General features: G+C 44.6%; 1 protein-coding gene across 1 annotated transcript in view; it reads right to left on the bottom strand.

The window, feature by feature from the left end:
- LOC119373377 (proteasome activator complex subunit 4) overlaps window positions 1-21,697 on the bottom strand; it is a 58,957-nt gene that overhangs the window by 1,812 nt on the left and 35,448 nt on the right. Inside the window, exons 27-37 of the mRNA XM_037643402.2 lie at window positions 20,694-20,823; window positions 18,188-18,508; window positions 17,574-17,699; window positions 14,502-14,654; window positions 13,401-13,505; window positions 11,015-11,238; window positions 9,319-9,566; window positions 8,290-8,366; window positions 7,515-7,643; window positions 5,963-6,118; window positions 4,680-4,754 (exon numbers count right to left, since the gene is read on the bottom strand). Coding sequence (XP_037499330.1) covers window positions 4,680-4,754; window positions 5,963-6,118; window positions 7,515-7,643; window positions 8,290-8,366; window positions 9,319-9,566; window positions 11,015-11,238; window positions 13,401-13,505; window positions 14,502-14,654; window positions 17,574-17,699; window positions 18,188-18,508; window positions 20,694-20,823 — 1,744 coding nt within the window. The remainder of the gene's footprint in view (window positions 1-4,679; window positions 4,755-5,962; window positions 6,119-7,514; window positions 7,644-8,289; window positions 8,367-9,318; window positions 9,567-11,014; window positions 11,239-13,400; window positions 13,506-14,501; window positions 14,655-17,573; window positions 17,700-18,187; window positions 18,509-20,693; window positions 20,824-21,697) is intronic.

The raw sequence follows: 21,697 nt of genomic DNA, 5'->3' as shown, positions 1-21,697 counted from the left end.
TACAAGGGTCACTTCGTAACTTGCGGGTCACACAGCGCACACTCGATAAATTCAAAGTGGAGGGCACCAGCTGCGGTGGGTGCAGCCATTTCTTTTTCAGCGATGCCATCTGCTTGCAAGCGTACAGCGAGTCAAGCGAACAGACGATGCCATCTGTTCGCTTTACTCACCTACACGTGCGAGCAGATGACGTGACGTGGATGAATACATGTGGAGGGGGCTAATCGCCCTTCTTATTGGCTAAGGGGCCCTGTCAGTGGCGCACCGACGGGGGGGGGGAGGGGGGGGGGGGGGGGGGGGGGGGGGGGGGGGGTTTCGGGGGTTGTAACTCCCCCCCCTGAGGCCCCCCCCCCCCGTAACTGCCCCACTGTCCTTCTCACCGGGGGTCCAAAGTTCATATCCAGAGGTGTCCTGAGGTCGACTTTTCCTGACTGGCTCTAGAAATGTGTTGTATTCACTCATCTACTCCTAAATTGAAAAAAAAAAAAAAAAAAACGCAAACCGCATGCTCTATGGCTCTGTGTTCCTAAATTTCCAGGGAAGCAGCTTTCCAATAATAATATCTGGGGTTTAACGTCCCAAAACCACGATGTGATTATGAGGGACGCCGTAGTGGAGGGCTCCTGAAATTTTGAACCCCTGGGGTTCTTTAACGTGCACCTAAATCTAAGTACACGGGCCTCAATCATACTTTTGCCTCCATCGAAAATGCAGCCGCCGTGGCCGGGATTCGATCCCGCGACCTTCGGGTCAGCAGTCGAGCGCCATAACTTATCACTAGACCACCGTGGCGGGGCGCAGCTTTCCAAGAAAAAATATGCTTTCATGGGTTGTCAGTCTGGCCCCTTTTTTATTTTCTTGCCCCTTTGATTACTACAATAGAGCATATGCCACGGCAAATATAAGAATGGAACACATCGAGGGACGAGCTCTCATTTCACTCCAGCCGCAACCAAAAATATTTCTCAGATACGTCTAAACGACTGTTTTTCGATCGTCAAGAGATCCTACGTCATAATTTTTCTCTCTCATATCAATTTCATTGAACGAGAATTCAATTCGCCCTTGAAACATAAGACTCTCGGCCATGTTTGGATGTTCCCGTAGCCTGAAAATAAAACGCTGCAAAAACACCTACACAAGTCGATATCTTCGGTTTTCTTCAGACCCCCCAAAAATGCGGAATATATTAGTCTTAGACATTAATGTGAAGAGCCGGAACATACTGCAGCGCACAACGTGAAAAAACAAAAGAGAAACAGATGATATATTCAAGAAACTCACCAAGAACAGCTACGGAAAGTCTTTTATTCAGAAGGCAGTTCACTTTCAAAAACACGACGCAAGCTGATAAATCCAGCAACTCCCCCCCCCCCCTCCCCTTTTCCAATCAACACCACCACAGAAATGCACCAGTCTCTACTATCCGAGTAGTGATCGAAACCATCGCTCGCAACGACCGGCCGCCGAAAGAGAAAATTCAAGACGCCAGCTGTGATGTCCCCAATTTTGCAAGAGATCGCAACCCCATAGCTGAAGATTCCGAGGACGCAGACCGCCGAATCAATTTTCCTGAAACTACAGTTTTCGCAGTTGAAACCAACTACCGGAAATGAATCCTGACATATGTAAACGACCCTAAACAACGTGAACCGCGCTCAATGCAACCTTCCCCTTGTGTACAGCACACACAAAAAAAGAAAGAAACAAATAGAGAGAGAGAGAGGCATCTGCGTACCCACTTCGACGCGTCCGTCTAAAAAGCTCCCCACCCCCTTCACTGTTCAACTCATGCCTTCCGGTCAAGCCCTTGCACTGCTCTGTTCTTTTGCCGACAAACACCGCCGCTGCCTGAAGCACCCTTCCATACCCGCCGAACAAGAAAAGAAGCCTTTTTCATGTGCTTCCCTTCCTCAAACTCCGAAGAGGGAACCGCATGGTTTCTGAAACGCGGGACAATGCTCACTCAAATTTTAAAGATAAGAAGGCGTCGGCGGCGTCTGATCCATCCGCCAAGCTTCGACACACGTGTTTTCTATTTTCTTCGGGGCTGCTGGTGAATGGTACCGTCTGTCGCTTAATGGCTGCAACGGAGTGGTCGCGCACTTTTTTCTGAACCTCGTTGACAGCGGACGAACGAGACGTGTTAGTGCGGCGAGAAGAAAGGCCACCTCGCAAGCGGCTCGTTCATCAAAGTGACCGCGAACCCACGGAGGCTGTGTAGCACGAGCACACGACGAGTTTAAGCACATTGAGTGGTTCCTGCATTTCTGAGCAACCCTTGGAGCAACTAGTGTGTGCGTCGCCAGCCATTGTCGCAGCATCGCATGCACACAGTGACTCTAAGCATGCCATGCGGAGTCCGGCCGTTGCAAAGATGGGAGGAGCAAGAAGCCGTGGCAGAAGGAGTAAATGTTTTTAACGACGTCTGGTAAGAAAAAAAGAACCTTGGGAAAGTGCGGAAGGTCTGTTCGGGCGGCACGTTTCCTTTTCTTTTTCTCAGTAAACATCTCTCGCCCATTCTTTTTACCACTTCTTTTTTTTGCATGTACATTGGACGGAAACTACAACGTTTGATGTGCACACATGCGTGCACGTTCAGTTTGCTTGCTAGAACTTGTGGCCGTGTTTGCTGCGTGAATCTGCGTTGGCAATGACCTACCTCGCCGAAGCCCTCTCCCGAAGCGCCAGTCGAACGAGGCTATGGTCGAACACATCCTCACCTGCTACCCAAAAAGGATTTCGTGTTCATATTCAAGCGACGCAGCAACAACATCGGAATGCCCGATTACGTCCACAGAGGAGCCGGTAACTCAGCAGATATCGTCGTCTCATGCGTCCATTGATCAGTCAATTTTTACTAAGGATGGTTCAGCCGCCGAACCTATATGCGCCGGAGTGACCTGGGAATCTACGCTGGAAAGTCAGTAAGTGTGGTTATAATGCAGTTTATCCGTGAGCTGAGAATTGTACTGTACGTGTGCTGCATTGAACTGTACATGCTATTTATAATCAATACTATGTAGTTTATAAGTAATATTTATGGTGCGCTTTGAAATTTATAGTTTGGCAAGACTCCAAGGAAGCGTAGGAAATTATCAGCTGCAGCGTTTTTTAAGAGTTGAAGTTGCCATGCATGCGGGCTTGTTCGTATGGCATTTTCTTATTACACTGGTAGTGCAAATACACGGGACACAAGAAACGCACACGAAAACACACACTCGGCGCTGGGTGTCTTCATGTGCCTTTCTTGCGTCCCGTTTGTATGCGCTACCTACCATAGCAATAAAGTTTTAACATCATTGCGCGACCGCCAGCCAGCCGACATGTCGGTTCAATTTGTAGTTTATTTTCTACGTGCACAGCTGCTCCACTGAACGGTTTTTTGGCCTTGTCAAGTTATTTCAAGACCTTTCTGTAAAACGCTGAATAATCATCATCGTAATTCATGTTATTATTATTATTATTATTATTATTATTTGGTATTTTATTTGTTGTCGCATTACTCCAGCTGAAGCAAGGAAATGGCATATTATGCAATGTGCTTGCCCCCCCCCCCCCTGCACTTCTGTAATCTTGTCAGAAGTTCAACCCCCCCCCCCCCCTGAGAGAAATCCTGGGTGTGCTAATGGGCCCTGTAACCTTCACAGTGCTGAAGGGAACTTCTGAGATGGAGTACAGCGTGTCAACAAGTTCAGGGGAAGATGGAGATTTTGTAATTACGAGAAATCGTTGAACAAAGAATTTTGCTGAGGACAACATTTCGACAAAGACACTTTTTGAAATGTTGGCTCTACGGAAACTTTTTTTTGTTTAGCGATTCGCGCTGAGTTTTAACTCAGTGTCTCAGCATAAAACTCGGCATACCATAATCACAGGGAGTACAAAAGTGCTTAAGCCAGTTTACACTAAATCTCCCACAAGTCAATCTCCCAGAACTGATAGTTAAGTGAGCTGGTACCGATTCACATTTGAATGCAAAATACCAGACAAGGACAAGGAAGAAACAACACGAGCACAATACTAGTTTATTCAGAATCAAGAAAGGCATTGTTTAGAACAATGTGAGAGATCAGGCCAGTAGGTATTCCGTGACCAAACTATTTAAATGTGTAAAAACCAAGGACACAAAAGGGACAAGAGTAAAACAAGTGCCAATTCTTCCAAGTCATGTTTCATAACCGAAAAAACATGTAACGTTTAGATATAGGAGCAGCTGTATATCAGTAAATGACAGAGGGTAAAACAAATACTATATCGAAGTAACAAAAGACACTAATCCTCTACTCTGCACATCTGCTTATTCTCGTCGTCTGGGTGAGTTATTTGAATACTCTTGAAGAAATAAGTTGCAAAAGTTTTTGGCAAGGCAGGCGTCAAACATTGTCCCTAGAGATATCACTTGTTCAGCAAGTGTTGATCACCTTAATGTTTCCGTTGCATGCAAACAGGAGGACAATAACTATTGATTGATTCTGTACCTAGTACTTTTTATAATAGCATTGTGTATCTTGTCTCCAGATTTGGTTCGATGTTTTGTCCGGTCACTGCTGCTGTAAGGGTGACCAGAGCTTAGTCAAGCTCCGAAAACGGCCTTCTTTTCTCTGTCCCCCTATTTTTGCAGTGACAACGCACTGTACTGTCTGCAGCGAAAATAAAATTTGATTGATTGAACTCACCAAGAGATCATCGGTGACCTTGAGGAACTCGCAGTGAAGCAAGCCGCCAAGTGTCTCACTTGCCGTCTCACGCACCTGAGGCAGAATTGTTCTGTCATATCTTGCAGCTCACCCGTGGCCGCACACACCAAAGATTGTTTTTGCAAAATGTTATTATTTAACGGTGAAAGTAACATTGAGTATTAAGCAAAATGAGCCATGTAGCGACCCATGCAGTATCAGCAATAGATATTTCACATGGAGCATCCAGGGTACGAGTAACACTGTTTTATTCCGTGTTCACACACTCCTGCCAAACACTGGCAGGAGTGTGAACAATCTGCCTGCTCTTTCTCTTCCCGTCATTTACATCTTGCCACAGCTTTGCTCGACTTGCCGTACTTGCAATGCACACGAATTGTACGTACTACACACAAGTATTTGTAAATGATTTGCAAAGGTGTACTATTCACTGTTAATCAAAACTAGAGAGAGCTGACCGAATGTTGGTTCATTTGCGACCTAATCATGTGTGTTACCACCCCCGCTGCTAACATTCCAATGTTAACATCATTTTCATTCTTCCATTGTGTCAAGTACTGTACAACATGCGGCATAACATTAAAATCGCAGATCATAAAAGCACTGTATAAATTACTGGCTACGCAAATAAAATGTTACGTGCCACCAAAATAGGTGGCACGTAATCTACCAGCGCACTGGAATGATAAACATGTCCTGACTCAATATTATTCTTTTTCTGGAGAACCACGACCATATTCTGCAAACGCAATCGTGTCCTACAAGAACACAAGATTTACTGAGGAGAGAACCAAAAATCACTCGAGGTCCTACACTCCTCAATACTACATAACCGTCTCTCGCTGACACAAAAGAAGCTTGCATTCTAACCCCAGCCAAAGGATAAACAGCGAGCATTACATTGCTTTGCCATGGTTACTTGCAGTATGAAAATAAAGGCTACTTGCTACAGTTATGCCTTCCATGGTGGTTTATGCGTGCCTTATTCATTGTCTGCTGCAAAGCGATATCTCATTTGGTGCATAATAAGGGCTTTATCTCGGCAGTGTTACTGCTATGATGCAGCAGGATGCTCCACATGTACGGCTACAGTTATACAGGCAGCACTAGTTAACACTTCTAGGGAGAGATATACGTAGTACACAAATACCCAAAAAAGCAGAAGGGGAAGGGCTGCTGCCATAGCTGTGAAACACTGCTGTCCTTTAGCATTTTCTGCACAGTGCACCACTCACTACTTTATCATACGGGTAAAGGCTCACCTCTAGGCGCTCGTCCTTGAGCAAAGCCAGGGTGTGCTCTATGACAGCATCCCTCCACTCGGAGCAGCTTTGCATGGTGAACAGGTTGGTGAACACCAAAAACTGCAGCAAGTTGCAGCTGGCTGCCCGAGAGTGCCAGTGCGGGCTCTTCACCACCTGCGCAACATGTCGACACATGAGCACAGTTTTTACAAAAACATGGAAGGGTGGAAGCTTGGGCGAGGTTGGTATGGATCAATTTAGAAAGTGCTTACCTATTAGGTGTAAACACCCATTTAGACAGGCATCTTAAATACGTGAACGATCATCTCCACAATGCCCAATAAGAGCACGTGCAAATTACTAACAATGACATGGTTGCTGCATTGCAGTGAGTGATGGTGAACAGTATGCCTGAAGGTGTCAATAGTCAGGAACAAAAGTGAATAATAAGTAGAGTTTGTTACTAGGATTTGGAAGTTCTGTACTGCTGTCAACGTTACTCGATGGGGACAGTTGGAAAACTTGTGTGAGGAGGCGGCCGCAGATCGTCGCCCATTCCAGGTGTCGCTGGCATCACTTTGCGACCGTGTCACGTGACCATTTCCGCGGTGCGCAGCCGGCGTCGCGCGGAGCAGACAAAGCAGTGACGCGAAACATGTCACGTGAACAGGGCGCAAAATGATTGCAGCGCCCCTCCTTTATGGGAGACAGCAAGCAGCCACGCCGCTTCCGTGGCGATCCCGTGCAGTTTTCCAACTGCCTCCATCTAGTAACGTTGACTGCTGTCTTTCAACACAACTTCGTCACAGCTGTGACTACGCTATGAAAAGAAATGAAGCTGACACAGCATGGACATGCTCCTTTAGTCAGAAATACAAATTTCCAAGATTTTGACTGAGTAAAAGCAGTGAGGCCACATTACTGTTGAAGCACAATGTCAGTCTCTCCTGCAACATTAGTACATATGCTAGTTAGCACAGAATACTTGACTACTGTTAAATAGTACTTGTTGAGGTTTTGAGTCTCCAAACCACGATGTGATTATGAGAGGTACCATAGTAGAGTGCTCCTGAAATTTCGACCACCTGGGGTTCTTGAATGTGTACCTAAATCTAAGCACATGGGCCTCAGGCATCTTGCCTCCATTGAAATGTGGCCGCCACGGCTAGGATTCAATCCCCCAACCTTCTGGTTAGCAGTTGAGCACCATAACCATTAGACTGTGGCCAGTGGTTTGACCACTGCTCAAATGTGCCCTCAGTAACGACATGCAGGAATTTCATTCAGAAGAATGAAATTCCTGCAAACTGCATTCCCGCAATTCCTGCAAACTGCATCAAACTGCGTGAAAAATGCAGTTTGATGCAACTGCTGTTGGCTCTTACAGATGTTCAGACTAAGTGCATCCAGACCATGAATAAATAGGGTAAGGTTGAATCTTTATATATTGTGATACTTGAACTTACAACACCTCGTTTATTTGTGTTCCTCCTGTTTTCTCTTAAGCATGCTATGTGCAAGTTCCAAGTGTCAGTAACCCATAACCTCACGAATGGTGAGGTTACGTTACCTCACGAATGGTGGCCAGGGCAGCCCTGATACTCTCGGGAGGCAGCAAGGCATTGCCAAGGAGCGCTAGGGCAACTGCACAGTCCTTCTGCAGCTCTTCATCCGTCTGGTCACTCTGCATCTGGCACAGCTGCAATGAAAGTGAAACAACCAGACTGTGTTGGCGACTCACAGTTACCACCTTGGATCTACAGGCTTTTGTCTGATCTGTTTATCTTTGAGTACCAAAGATTCGATCGTACAGCCCACACATGCTTCTGTCATCATCATCAATTAATTTCATGTCCACTGCAGGAAGAAGGCTTCATCCAATGATTTCCAAATTACCCAGTACTGTACAAGCTGGCTCCACTTCATGCCTGGAAATTTTTAAGTTTTATCACCCCATCAAACCCTAACATTTGCAATTAACATAATTATTAAGAATATCAGAATATTAAGAGAATGACAGAACCTGACTTCTTGCAAATGCCATGGTCCACAATCTTTTGATGCCAGTTGTACAGTATGGTCCACTCTTAGAGGGAACACGGGAGCGCGTGGCCGGCTGTCCGCGGAGCGCTAACTGCTGGTGAGATTTGTAAATGTAGCACACGCGTATAGATTCATTACGGCGTTCGGGTGCGCGCCGCTCTTACAAGTGTATGCGCATGCGCCGCATTTACAAATCTCGCCGCTAGTCAGCGCCGCGCGGGCTGTCAGCCACGCGCTCGCGTGTTCCCTGTAAGAGTGGACCGTACTGTACAACAGGGCATTCACAGTGCCAGGGAACTCACCACGGGGACTACCCTGAAAATTTCTGGAGGAGCTGCACTCGGGGACTGCGACACGCTGGCCAGGATCCACTTGCAGACTGCAGCAGTCAAATACACATGGGTCATCTTAATGCCAGTGTGTGGTCTTTTGTTTTCCAGTGTCCTAGAACTTGCCACACGTGAGAAGTACCAAGTGTTCCTGCTCTTGACTTAATTTCAATAGTAAAGTGGTTTGTCTGTAAGAAGTACCAGGCTTTTAATATGATACATGCTTATCAATATTTTGTATTAGGTTATATTTGAAATTTCTGATATTGAGCTAATATTGACAAAAAGTGAAGGGAACAGCTGGTGTTCCTTACAAACAATTTTTAAATATTGTCTACAAGAATTGCAATACTTTCCCCGTACTTATAATCTTAACATGACTTTTGAAACTGTATGTAAGTAGAAAAAAAGCAGCTATAATTTCCCACTTGGTCACATAAGAATACGAAACCAATCTGTGCCAGCACAATTCTATTACTTAAAAAAGTAGACATCAGGTGCATAAAAATCCCAGAACCAGATATACTTAGCTGAACATACTTACACCTCAATATACTGGAATAAAGTTCATGTTTCATTCAAAAAGGTATTATCACTAACTCATTTTTCTTGCAAAGAAGCAACTGTAAACAAACGGTTGAATAATCAGGCTGTCTGAAAAAAATAACGCAAATGAAAGAGAAAAAATGAGAAAAAATTTACTATGTTAGATTTGAGCACGTGACCAAAGATGAGGTCTGATGTTGAGACAATGCGTAAACCTAAGTGTGTGGGTGTTCCTGCATGTCGTCCCCATTGAAATGTGGCCACTGAAGACAAAAACCGAACCTGCATCGTCGATCTTAGCAGTGCAAGACCTTAGCTGCTAAGCTACCACAACGGGTAAAAGAACTTCACCTTCGGTGACAAGAAATGGTGTGCGAAAGCCATGTACATTTGGGTGCATTGAAACTTCACGCCACTAAGGGTCGAAGCACGTGACACAAAATGCATGGCACACACCTGTCTGCAGCAGGCGAGAAGCTGCCTTGCGTTCGGGAGTCACTTGACCATCACGAGGAGCCACATCGTTCCGGTGGTTGTTTGTTGTCGACGAGTTACACGGAGGAGGCTCGTCGTTGGCTGCGTCGGTCAGAGGCTCCAGAACAGACATGACGTAGTCCATAAAACGTGCCCTCCGTGGCACCAGGGTCAGCGAAGCTTGAAACATGGGCAGCTGCACGTCGTACAGGAATATGTTGCACAGCAGGCTGTAAAGAGAAAGTCCAGAGTGAGTGGAAGAGCCGAGGCATTAAGAGTTAAAGGGACACTAAAGTGAAACAATCGATCAATTTAGATAAATAAATTGCACTATGAGGACTCTAATGTCGTTAATTTCACCATCATCAGTTTAAAATCAAGGTAGGTAGGTCAAGAGGCAGACATGGAGAGAGAGACAGACCAGAAGGTGCACAGAGAAAGTACACAAAAATTGATTGGTCAAATTCAGTGTCTTGAAGAAACACTTTAAGCTATTAAAAATGTCATAATTATAAGCTTTGTATTTATTGTGACCGTCTATGCGACCTTAATGCACGCTTTGATCTGCACCCTTGCACTAAATAGCAGAATACCATGACTGCCGAGACACTGCAGTGAGTGGTTATAAGAGTGTAAGAATGACTACAGCATGGCACAAGCTCGCAGCTGCTTGGTGCTGGCAGTTACAGAAGGCGAACCTTTTTGCAAACACAGGGTAATATGTTCAGGCCATTCGTAATTGTCCAACAAGAGCACTTAGTGATGATGGTAAAGTATGTACTATGTCTGTTTCCTTCAAAGTGAACAAAAAGTGTTTTTCCAGTGTGATCTTTTTTTGTTGATATCATTTGTAGGTGCAGTGCTATTTCTACAGAATACATTTCCAACTAAAACTACCGCAATTTAGTAGCTATTAGCGTGTTTTGAGTTCACATACTTACAAGCTTTCAGATGGTTTAGACAGATTTAGCATGACATCTTTGGGTTAGTCGGTTTGGCATGACTTATAGACGCTGCCAAGGAACGATAGGGAGGTAAGTGTCTTAATATCTGTCCTCCACTTTGGAACTTTTTTTGATGAAGCTTGCTGAGATTATGCTTATGTGTATACTGATTTCAAATATGCAACTATTTATCTACCATTTCATGTGCTTTTAGAGAGCAAGATATTTTTCAAAACTGACAGAATCGCAAAGTAAATCAGCATATCAGAATAATCTGGAAAGCAAACCGTATGCAAGAAAACAAGAATGAAGTTCTAAGCCCATTTGAAAGAAAGTTATGGAATGTTGAGCACTCACGGCTGAAATACCAGCTTAACATCAACTCACTCGATGTAAGTTATCATAACATTTGTTCAAATGTTCTCACAACATCCATTTTTGTTCTATTGCACACAGTTCTCATCCCAGATTATTCTCATATGATAACTTACTTTGCAACTACCTCAGTTCAGGAGAAGCCTTGCTCCCAAAATGCACATAAAATGTTTCATAGTCTAGAAACTACATAATGTACTAGAAAAATAATTGCATGGTTGAAATCAGCACACAAATATACGCAAACTCGGCAAGTTTCATCAAAATCTATCAAAAACTAAAAAAAGAATTTTCACGAGCAGTGTCTCTCCTGAACAGTTTTGGCTTGTAGAGCTGTACATGAGGCCAGTGCTACTTACCCGCCTATCTTGTCACGCACGTTCTGGTAGCTGTGAGTGAGGCGTGGCTTGAGGCGCTCTAGCAGGTCCTCCAGCAACTCACAGACACGCCACTCCTGTTGTGCGAGGCCTCCCAGCTGAACATACAGGCGGCTGGACTGCAGGAAGGAGCCCTCCTCGCTATTTGCGGGCTCCGCCAACAGCAGCTCGAAGAACCAGTGGTACTTATTTGGATCACGGCTCTCCTGCGTCATCAAGTTGAGAGTATGCCTCCGAGTCAAAAAACAGAATTTTGTAATCAGTTTAACCAAGAATGTGGTTTCCTTGAAAAATTGATTCCAGCATTAAGAGAGAGTTTCTTTGCGAATGCGGCATCACTGGAGATGTAAATACAAGAGGCCTCAATGGTGGTGCTACATGGTGGCGCAGAGAACAACTAGGCAAACACAGAATTATTGATGCTGAAACCAATAGCATTCTGGTGTAAATTTATGGCACCAGACTAATTACAAATGCGCTGCCTTTTACAATGTCTTTTTTTGACAGGGGCAGTCATGAATATTTATAAAACACTGGTTAGATGAAGTGCCACTAGGTGTCACTATCAGTATCCCATCATCCATACACAAACACCATTTTGCGTGTACTGGAATATCGTACACATCAGAACTCTCTATTCTAATCGAAATAGGTAATGCAGGCAGCGGAAGAACGACTGCCTGGAAGTGTAGATGTTTTGAATGTATGACAGAACTGGCACAAGGGCATCACACACATCATCCCGCACATAAATAACAGATCTTCATTTTACTGCCCTGCAAACGTGGCACCACCACTGTGGAGCAATTTGACCAGGAATGTTAATTTATCCAGCATTATGATCAAAACGGGTTGTGTCAGCCAAAAAAAAGTTGCAATATTATGCGATGCTAACCCTACACCTCCATACAACTGATGCTGGATTGGTTCACTGAGGTTTCCGGCCAATTACAGTGGAACCTCGTTAATGCGTACCTGCCGGGAACGCCGCATAACTACGCACTAAACGGTAGTACGCATTAACCACCAAGTAAAAATTTGCATCTCCTCGCGTACGCCATCGCCGCCAGAAAAGAAATAAATACAGTGCCACAGCAAATATTGCCTAAAGTACCCACTGCAAAGCCTTTTCTTTCTTTTTGCCAAACTGGAGAAAAGATTCTGGTACTCGCACGACCGTCCGATAGTGCCGATAGCGCGTGGTGGCGACGCCAAGGAGCACTTCGGAACTATTACAGGGTCCGGTATGCGCAGTGACCGACGTAGCGACAGAACGGACAGTGCCGGCTTTCCGCGATATGTGTGCGTCTATACCGCGATCTGCTACTAAATGAAAACTGACACAGTTCCAGTGAAACGCTGTACGGCTGCGTGGAGCCGATCGTCTCCTGGCTAGTTGCGTGCAGCGTGTCGCCTTCTCGGCTCACGCCGTCACTGCCGGGCCGCCGGGCCGCTTGCTGTACCGCACGCGCGCATTTGTCGTGGGAGTGTTCTTCGTACCCACTTCACTCCAGACCGTGCACAGATGCAGCGATGAGCACAGATGAGCTTGTTCGGTTAACGCGGCGATGACGAACTTCCTGCAAGCGATGCGCACTCCGCGACGCTCTAGCGGTCCTGGCAGCGGACGGAAGCGCGTTTGGGTGGTCGCCCAATAAAAGCGTGCAGTATGGTTACAACAGCGCTACGCTTGCTGAACCGTACGCGTGCGTTCAGCGTGATAGCGTCTACGCAAAGAGGTTTCTCGTCGCCCACGACTAGCAACGCGCAACTCCGCAACAGCGAGCTGCTTTCGTTTCTAGAAAACGGCGCGCTCTTGAACACGGCCCCGCACAACGAGGCGGCAGAGATCGGCGGCCCAGCGCGTTCAGGTTGTCGCCTATTAAAAGCGTGCAGTAGGCCTAAAGCAGTGCTGCGCCGCACGCGTGCCCGAGCAGATATCTAGAAGATACTTATTGTGATAAGGTTGTCGGCGATAAGTCATGCCGGCGCGTTCGTCGGTGGCCGCTGCCTCACCTTCGTTATTTCCCGATGCTTACCCGCAAAGGCGTCGCCGCAATCGCGCGGAAGTCGGAATCGGTGATCGACCTATCTACACATTTCTCGAAAAGACGGAGAACCTTTGGCGGCACATTGTGGCGTCGGGAAGTTCAGCGGCGCAGTAAAATTTTATGGCACAAAACGTTATCGCGGTACGCAGGGTACGCACTAACCGGTAGGCGTAGGGCGAAGCACTACGGCTTAAGCGGTCAGCGAATGCATTAGGCTCTATGAGACTCGGTCGGGGATTCGTCGCAACTACGTTTTAACCGTTAGTACGCTTAAAGCGGGTACGTATTAACGAGGTTCGACTGTACCAAGTTCTCACCGATATTGTGGCCATGCATGTCCCCCAGTCGGGCAGTGTTTCTGGCATTATTGCAGTCATACCCAACTGCAACACAGGCTCCACCACGGCACGCAGCTGCTGCATCTGAAATTGACACATATTCAAAATCAATTTTACTGCGAAGATTAAAAAGATTACAAGATGTTAACAAGCAGAGGAGGTCCTGAAGTCAAACACTGCAATGGGACCTCCTATCCAAACTAAACATAAAAAGCAAAGGTTACTGCAATTTATACACGTCGAATACAAAGAATTTCCAGTTGTTACATTAAATACTGTTACTAAACCATGTGAAAGCTGCTGTTTTTCCACAACTCAAAGTGACAGATATAAACTGCTTCAAAGTTTCAAGTTTAATCAATGGCATTACTACACAGAGGTGGCAGATTATTGACAATTCACAGATTTCGAACTGTAAGAACTGTAATGGGGCTCCCATGCGAAAAAGTTTACGACCAAGATGCTAACTAAATTCTAGCATAAAACAACCACAATAAGAAAACAAATGAGTTCCGAATAAAAAGTAAAGAACACTATTATATGCAACAAAACGCAAAGCCAGTGTCAAGCCAGTGTAAAGCCAGCGTCAAGATATCAGCTCCCCTGCTTTCAAGAGCCGGGCATAATCCTGTTTAGCAATACTAGCAGCTAGAGCTTGCATCTCTCAATTCAGAGACAAGCAAAGCTTCCACAGCGATGAAGATAAGAAAGCTATAAGATATTGATGGAGGTTATGGAGGTTGACACTAGCATGTCATTGCAATTAAGCCTCAAGCATAGTTTTGTACAGACCACTTTGAATCATCCATTGCCAATGTGACGCGAACACTCGGAACAATTTTTTGCTTTGTATGTACAATCAGTGACGCTTCCACTGCTGTACTGTTGAAGTGGACTATGGCTTCATGACACTAAGCACTGCATCGTCAATTTGCAAGCTGAACCTTAACATGAAACTTCAAAGCAACAAAAGTTTTCATGTAAAACTACAACTATAGCAGCAGGGGAAAGTCAGTATTAAAAATTATGGTTGGCACAAAGACCAGCTGCTCCCAAGATTGAATCAATGTTGTATAGTACCTTGTCGAAGTCCCAGTGCTTGCTGCCCCTCATGAGGCCTGCGAGAATCTCCAGTGCACAACGCTGGTTACTCTCCTGGTTGCTGCCAATCCTGGCGAGGAGAACCTTCTCGAAGAGCGGCAGCACTGATGAGCCGTAGTTGCGAAACAGGCCCTGTAATTTGAGCAAGAAAACTCACTGTCGAGTCAATAACAGAAACAAACACTGGTGATTATCTTCAAGCGCAGCGATTTCAAGAGCTCAATCCCTTTCAAGTCAATTTAAACAAGTTTTAACGTGATAGCGTTAAGAGCTCGTTTGGCAGAAATTCCAGTGTCGGTGTCATCATCATTGGTTGTGAGCGAAAAATCAGTGTTGTCCATGAGCGAAAATTCGAAGTAGATGCAAACAAAAGAAATAATAAAAAATCTTTGGTTCGAGTGGGATTGGGGATTCAAACCTGCAACCCCTTGCTCCGTGGCGCGATGCGTTTAGCCGCTCAGCCACCACGCATACATCCTCTAGCATACTAACAGCAAGTATTTATATACACCATTTAGCGTTGGTGATACGCACATCTCGGAGGTTCTTCAGCAACTTGAATGTCACCCACGTGATGGTGCAAAGGGCCTACGGGTTGGCGTTTAAATGGCATCGCCCCACAGTATGGCCGTGTTTCGTTGCGCCGCATGCAAGGATATAGAAGCCGGAGGCCATCCGCAGTTTGGCTTTCCTTGCGGCATGGTTTAGGTGTCCATCGAGAAGCGAAGCCAGGCTAGCGATTGGGAAGGCAATATGAACACGATCCGATCACGCTATCGCGTTCTACTCTTGAAAGCAGAGCTCAAGCATCCTCCAAGTCTTTATTTACAACGTGCACAAAGTACAATGTTGAAAGCCACACACAAGAAAACTGTAAGCATACAACTTGATGAGGCCAGAGGGCCACAACCAGGCGATAACAGCACTGTACACATGAGCAATGAAACATTTTTTTTTCATTAACCTTCGTGATAAAAAGAGAAAATTGTACTAAGTTTACCGGAAATTTTTTTCCTGCTCAATTTTTAGAGCTTTTTTTCTGAATCAAACGATACCATTATTTCAATTCAATGTGGTTCCTTTATTTCACTAATTGCATAACAAAAGATAGCTCGAAGATGGCTTCACTGCATGGCAATACAATGAAAGATGGCAATAAAATGAAAGCCGAGACACAAATGGCACCACATGGACAACTGTAGCCATTTAGCATGAAGAAAACACAACTATGACGAGTATAGTCGCCATTGGTTCCACGTGGGAACAATTTTTGTTGATGATGAGTGTAGTCATTGGTGATTTTGGTACAAAATCTCATGACGAGTATACTTGTCAATGGGAGGGAAAGGGTTAATACAACTTGTGGTTCTCTGAGCATAAGTAAATCTAAATACATGTATGCACACTGCGAACACATTAAAATTCGCGTAAATAACATAACCTCCAGGGAAAAGAATATGCATGGGCAACTTACTATAAATGAGCATACATGTGATGAATAGATTTTGCAAGTTTCAAACAGGAAATCGAAATTTATCAAGGTCAAAAACATTGCGCAGTTCAGACTATAGGTACTGAATGATGTTGCTTCTCTGCAGTCTGGAAAGGAAATTTTTAAAGACTACTTTTGCGATGCCATTGATAGCCTATAGAAACACAAGTCTACTAGCTTTATCACTGCCTCTTTCACTGGGTTCACATTGCTCTGTGAAAGAGACAAGGACCACTCTTCATACATTGTAGCCTCTCCCCTCCCTTTCTCCTCTTGTACCGTACAACACCCTCCAATTCTCACACCAATAAGCCTATGCGAATATTCGAGCGCTTCGAATATGTGAACGAATACTGCAGTATTCGAATTCGTTTCAACATGGATTTAAAGTTTCCGAAATTTCGATGCATTCGAAACGAACGAATAGACTTATTTCATAGCATGTAACCAGCCTGAAAAGGTGGTGTCACAGTACAGTGGGACTGTTATGCCGTGAAATCGCCTACACAGGTCAAATACACACTGCAGCAAAGAGAGACATTGAGGTTATGCGCACATATTACCTGCAAGAAGGGAGGGGTGGCATGGGAGAACAACGTATGTCACGCGCACCTCGTGAACTTGAGCACTTTTTCTTTTTTTTTTCCCCTTAGAAAGCGCGACGTACTTTCAGTGCGATCGCGTGTGCGCGCGGGCAAGTGACGCCCTGCCACGGCAGCCACAGTAACTACTGAGTGTGCCATGTTCAAATCAGCCAATGGCGTGGCCAGTGGCAGTGACGCTGTAAGCGTCATTTTTGTCGAGAGAAGAGGAAGCGCTTTTTAGCTGACCGAGAATTTACTGTAAATCCCAGGCCATGTGCTACGCTATAATGTTTGGCTCGCGTGTTCTCAGGAGCCTCGACTACCGATCGGCAGTGTTTTCTGACAATGCTGAAAAAGTGTTGCAGGGCCCCTTTAAAGCTTAAAACAATGTTTTACGTGCTCAGACAGGCTAAGTACAACAAATTCTAAACATAACGTATTTTACCACTTGTAACTTGCAGCTACTACTACTGAAATCCTGCTACTATAAGAATTTTCTTCAAAATTATTCAGTACTAATTACCATTTGGTTCACTGCTTTAAACCAAAAAAGAGAAAATTTGCACACACCTACACGCCAACCTTTCTATCGACAGCAATAGCCCCTTGTCCTGTTTTTTCTCCTTTGCACACAACCTCTTTTCTCCTCCATCTTTGAGGTTGAGCGAGAGTGAACAAGGCGCACATAAAGATGCCGCTAAGGAAAGCAGTTGCTCTCAAACAAAGACAAGTCGTCATGTCGAAACACTGGCTCCAGCGGCATTCCCTGTTCAACAATGCCTCATCACCTTTAAGAAAGGAACAGTGCTTTATTGTGATGGATATTTCTACAAAATGATATTTTTTTACACAGGAACTGCACTTATTTTCTAGCCTGCCTCACGTGGTGCAACCAAGTTATACTGCCACTTGTCTTCTACTACAGTGTTCGACAGGCACAACATGCATCAAGCATTCCCAGGATAGACGACTTGCCTTGAACATGTAGAACCTCTTGGCATCGAATCGGTCGTGGCCCTTCCGCTCTTCCAGTGACAGGTACTTTGAGAGTTGCTCCACAAATGATTCGGAAGCGAAGGCCTCAAAGATGGCTGCTTCAGACTATAAAGAAGTAAAATAAATAAAATGGACAACTTTTGAAATGTAATATATACACTAACTAGCTCAACCGTCTGTCCTACTGCAGTGTATTTAAGAACAATTGGCATAATGGATGAAGAATAAAACAGCGCTTGAGACGGGACGAGGTGAAGACACAGGCGCGGCGCTGTCTTGTTGGCGATAGGATCTTGTCCCGTCTCAAGCGCTCTTTCTTGGTTCATCTACTATGCGCCAACCAACCCAATCAAGCACACTGCTTAAATTGGCAGAAACATAAGCATGTCACGTAAAGAATAATGCAGACAAATCGGACTGTCTGAATACCATAGTTACTCGAATCTAAACTCTGTCCTCCACGTCACAGGTGGCGGTACCTCTATGACTACTATGTTCATCATTGGCTATGCCCATACAAATTCAAGTGACGGCTATGCCTGTTCGCAATAGAGGAACAGTTAAGAGTGTGTTCCATCTGAAGCAGTACTCACTGGCGACATCTCCTCAATGGTGCGATCCAGTGAGGGCTGCTGCTCGTCAGGTGCGTAGACAAGGAAAGGCTTGGGTAGCCGATAGAAGCCGATGTGAGTCTTGTGCACAAAGTGGTGCTTCTGCCACCGCTCCTTAGTGTCGGGACGCAGGGCACTGTTGTACTGGAGCCACAGGTTGGCAGGCCGCTTGCCTGCTCGGTCCACCAGGGTGGCCAATGTCGGACTGAGCTCAATCGACTGTTGGTCGATCTCGGCAAGCTCCTGCTTGACGTGTTTCTTTTTGAGCTGCTTGAGTACTGTGCCCACTCCCAGTATGGCAACCTGTGCATCATTTAAGCCAAGAAAAAGTTGTACTGAGGACAGCTTTTCTTGGAAATGCTGCCTGGACGCGTTCATTCATTCATTCTGCAAGAGATATCCTGCCACCCCTGGGTCCTACCCCAGCAACACATTAGCATATAAATTTAAAAATGAACTTGATTTAATAACAGACTGATTTAATTTTATGCTTTAATTCATCTTAAGCCTTGCCTACCATCCAAAATTTTAAGGATGCTAACTTAATAGAATCAATGTCCTGTTGTTTACATATGTTGATACTGCCCATACTTCGATACTCCCATATGCCCCCACCCAGTACCCTCTTCGATTTTATAACATGACTACCCCTCCTTGCTAAAAACGTAACAGTCATGAAAGTCCTGAAACAAGGTAAATTTTAGAGCTTTTTTTTCAACATAATTCTGATGTAAGGATTTCAAAGATGGCAGCGTGCTTAAGATTCATGGGCAAAAGGTGAATACAAGACACACATGGCACAACTTCAACTTGTTAATTCAAAAATCCAGTTGTCACTTATACAGGGTGTTTTTTTTTTTGACAAGACAAATTTTTTATAAAAACTCTATGGCAGCAAGGCTCCTGTCATTTTCGCACACGAACTCCATGTTGAGGCAGAAATACCTTGCCCCAGTTAAACTGACACTGTTGTGACTAATTAACAAAACTAGATAATTAACTTTTTAATTATTGACTTGAGGGCAGGTGTTTATCTTAGAAACCTGTAGTGAGTGCCAATTTATGCAACACCTATTTTTTAGAAACCACAAAAGTTGCACGTAGTTTGTGATATTCGTCATCGAGTTTCAAGCGTGAAATCGAAACAGATCGCGCAAAAAGCGCGACAGTTCTGCTATGTCAGACCGGAACTACCCGTCACAAGAGAGTGACGAAATTTGAATGAAGGCGCACCACGACCGTAAATTTTCATAAAAAGCTGCAAGCCATCTCACTGTGCCTGCGCATTGCCTTACTTTTACGTGCTGTGTTTGGTGCTTATCCGTTTCGTCTGAACTGTGCGCAAGAAAACCGCAATATCAACCTTTTCTTTGTCTGGGAAGCATAAAACTCAAGGGCAGCCGCTGCGGTGCTTCCTCTTGCAGACAAGCAAAACAGTTTTTCGTGCTTCTTTATAGTTTAAGAAAGAAACAGATAAGCACCACCCATTGCACACAAACATTAAGCTACCTACTCATTTATTTCAGAATGCTTGCAGATTCTTCTGACAATTCTGCTTTGGCGTGCCTTCATTCAAAATTCGTCACTTCCCTGTCACGTGTCGTTCTGGTGTTCCGCCGCGCTTTGCGCATGCTGGGCGCCGTCAATTTCGATTTCGCACCTTGAAATTCAATTCTAAATATCTTGAACTACGTGCAACGTTTGTGATTTCTGAAAAATGGGAATGGCATGAATTATCACGCACTACAACTTTCTAATATGAACAACTGCCCTCAGGTCAATAATTAAAAAGTTAATTAACGAGTTTTTGTTAATTCGTTGCATCAACATCATTTTAGCTGCGGGAAAGTATTTCCGCCTCGACATAGAGTTCATGTGTGAAAACGACAGGAGCTTGACTGTCATAGATTTCTTATTAAAAAATCTATGTCTAAATTTGTCTAAAAAAAAAACACCCTGTATATGTTAACACATGCGACACTTGACGTGCCCACTGCACTCACTTAGCATGCAAAATATTTATTTTACGAAAGGGATAATTGACAACCACCTGACTTTAGCTGAAGCATGAAAGAAATTCATACGGATTTCTCAGAAAGAAAAGCTTCTAGTTGAGAAATTCACTCTTGTCCGGGTATCGAACCTGGGACCAACGCCCTTCCAGGGCAGTCACTCTACCAATTGAGCTAGCCAGAATGCTAGTGAGTGGCAGTGCAAGGACAATTAATGGACAACTTGAAACATGGACAAAGAATATTGCAAACGAGTTGACTAATTCACTCTCGCGCTGCTAATTGTTAGCATCCTGCTTAGCTTAATTGGTAGAGCGACTGCCCCAGAAGGGTGTTGGTTTCGGGTTTGATCCTTGGACCAGAATGAATTTTTCTCCCACTAGAAGCTTCCCTTTCTGAGAAATTTGTATGAATTTCTTTGAGGCTTCGTCTGTACAGACCGAAAAGACCATACGGTGCAAAGTGTATACACCAACCTTGCGCACGTTGAGTGTGTCGTGCACCAGGTGATGGACCAGCATGCTAACAGCGGGCGTGGGCAGGGGCACATCATTCCTGATGAGCAGTTTCACCATCACCAGGGCCATGTGGTAGTGACGCCAGTGGCTACGCATAACATTGCCATCGCACAATCATGATTATGTACGTTAGGCACTGCAACTACTAGCACCAATGCTACTGTGCATTAGTGCCAGTGTTAGTACTAGCAATACGAGTGGTCATGTTTGTACTGGATACAGGAGAAACGCTAGTAGTACTTGTGCCACTAGTATTAGTACTACCAGTACCAGTACTGCTAGTATTGCTATTACCAGTACCACTGGTTAAGAGTACTGCAGTATAAGTGTTAGAGCACCAGTGCCAGTTAAAGCAGTGGTACTGGTACCACTAGTATCATTACTACCAGTAGCAGTACCGGTACTTATAAAGTAAGGTCTTGCTAAAGAAAAGTTGCTTACACGAAATTGGCGCTTAAATTGAACAAATGCCTCCGATTTGGTTAGTTTTGCATGTGAATGCTGAACCTGCTAATACAATTTTCACAGTTCATTCATTATTGCGTTCGTTATTGCAAAATGCAAACTTCTTTTTGCCGACAAGCTCTAACAATTGTACGGTACCTATAGGTGACAGCTGGGATAGTTGGCATTTCAACATTTTATGCACTTCCAATGCTTGCAAAAAAAAAATCGAGCACTACCCATTTTTTTAGTGTTTTTTTCTCTCGTTTCTTTTTCACCCTACTTTCTTTCAAGCATTAGAAATTCATGAAATGTCTCACAAGTGTACTAGTTCTAGGGGGAAGTCTTGGAATAGACAAAAAGCTGATGTAAACTGCAATTCCACAAAAATGTAAGACTGAAGGAAATAATGTTTCTCAGTTTCAATGGCCACTCCTGCTCGTCTATTCAAATATGGCTTGAAATGAGCACGCAAAAGTGAGGAAACCAAATAAATAGGATAACTGAATAAATATAAG

This window comes from Rhipicephalus sanguineus, chromosome 11 (assembly GCF_013339695.2).
Source record: "Rhipicephalus sanguineus isolate Rsan-2018 chromosome 11, BIME_Rsan_1.4, whole genome shotgun sequence".
In the NCBI taxonomy this organism is placed as follows: Eukaryota; Metazoa; Arthropoda; class Arachnida; order Ixodida; family Ixodidae; genus Rhipicephalus; species Rhipicephalus sanguineus.
Note: the sequence above shows the minus strand (reverse complement) of the source record. Positions and strands in the feature narration are given on the sequence as shown.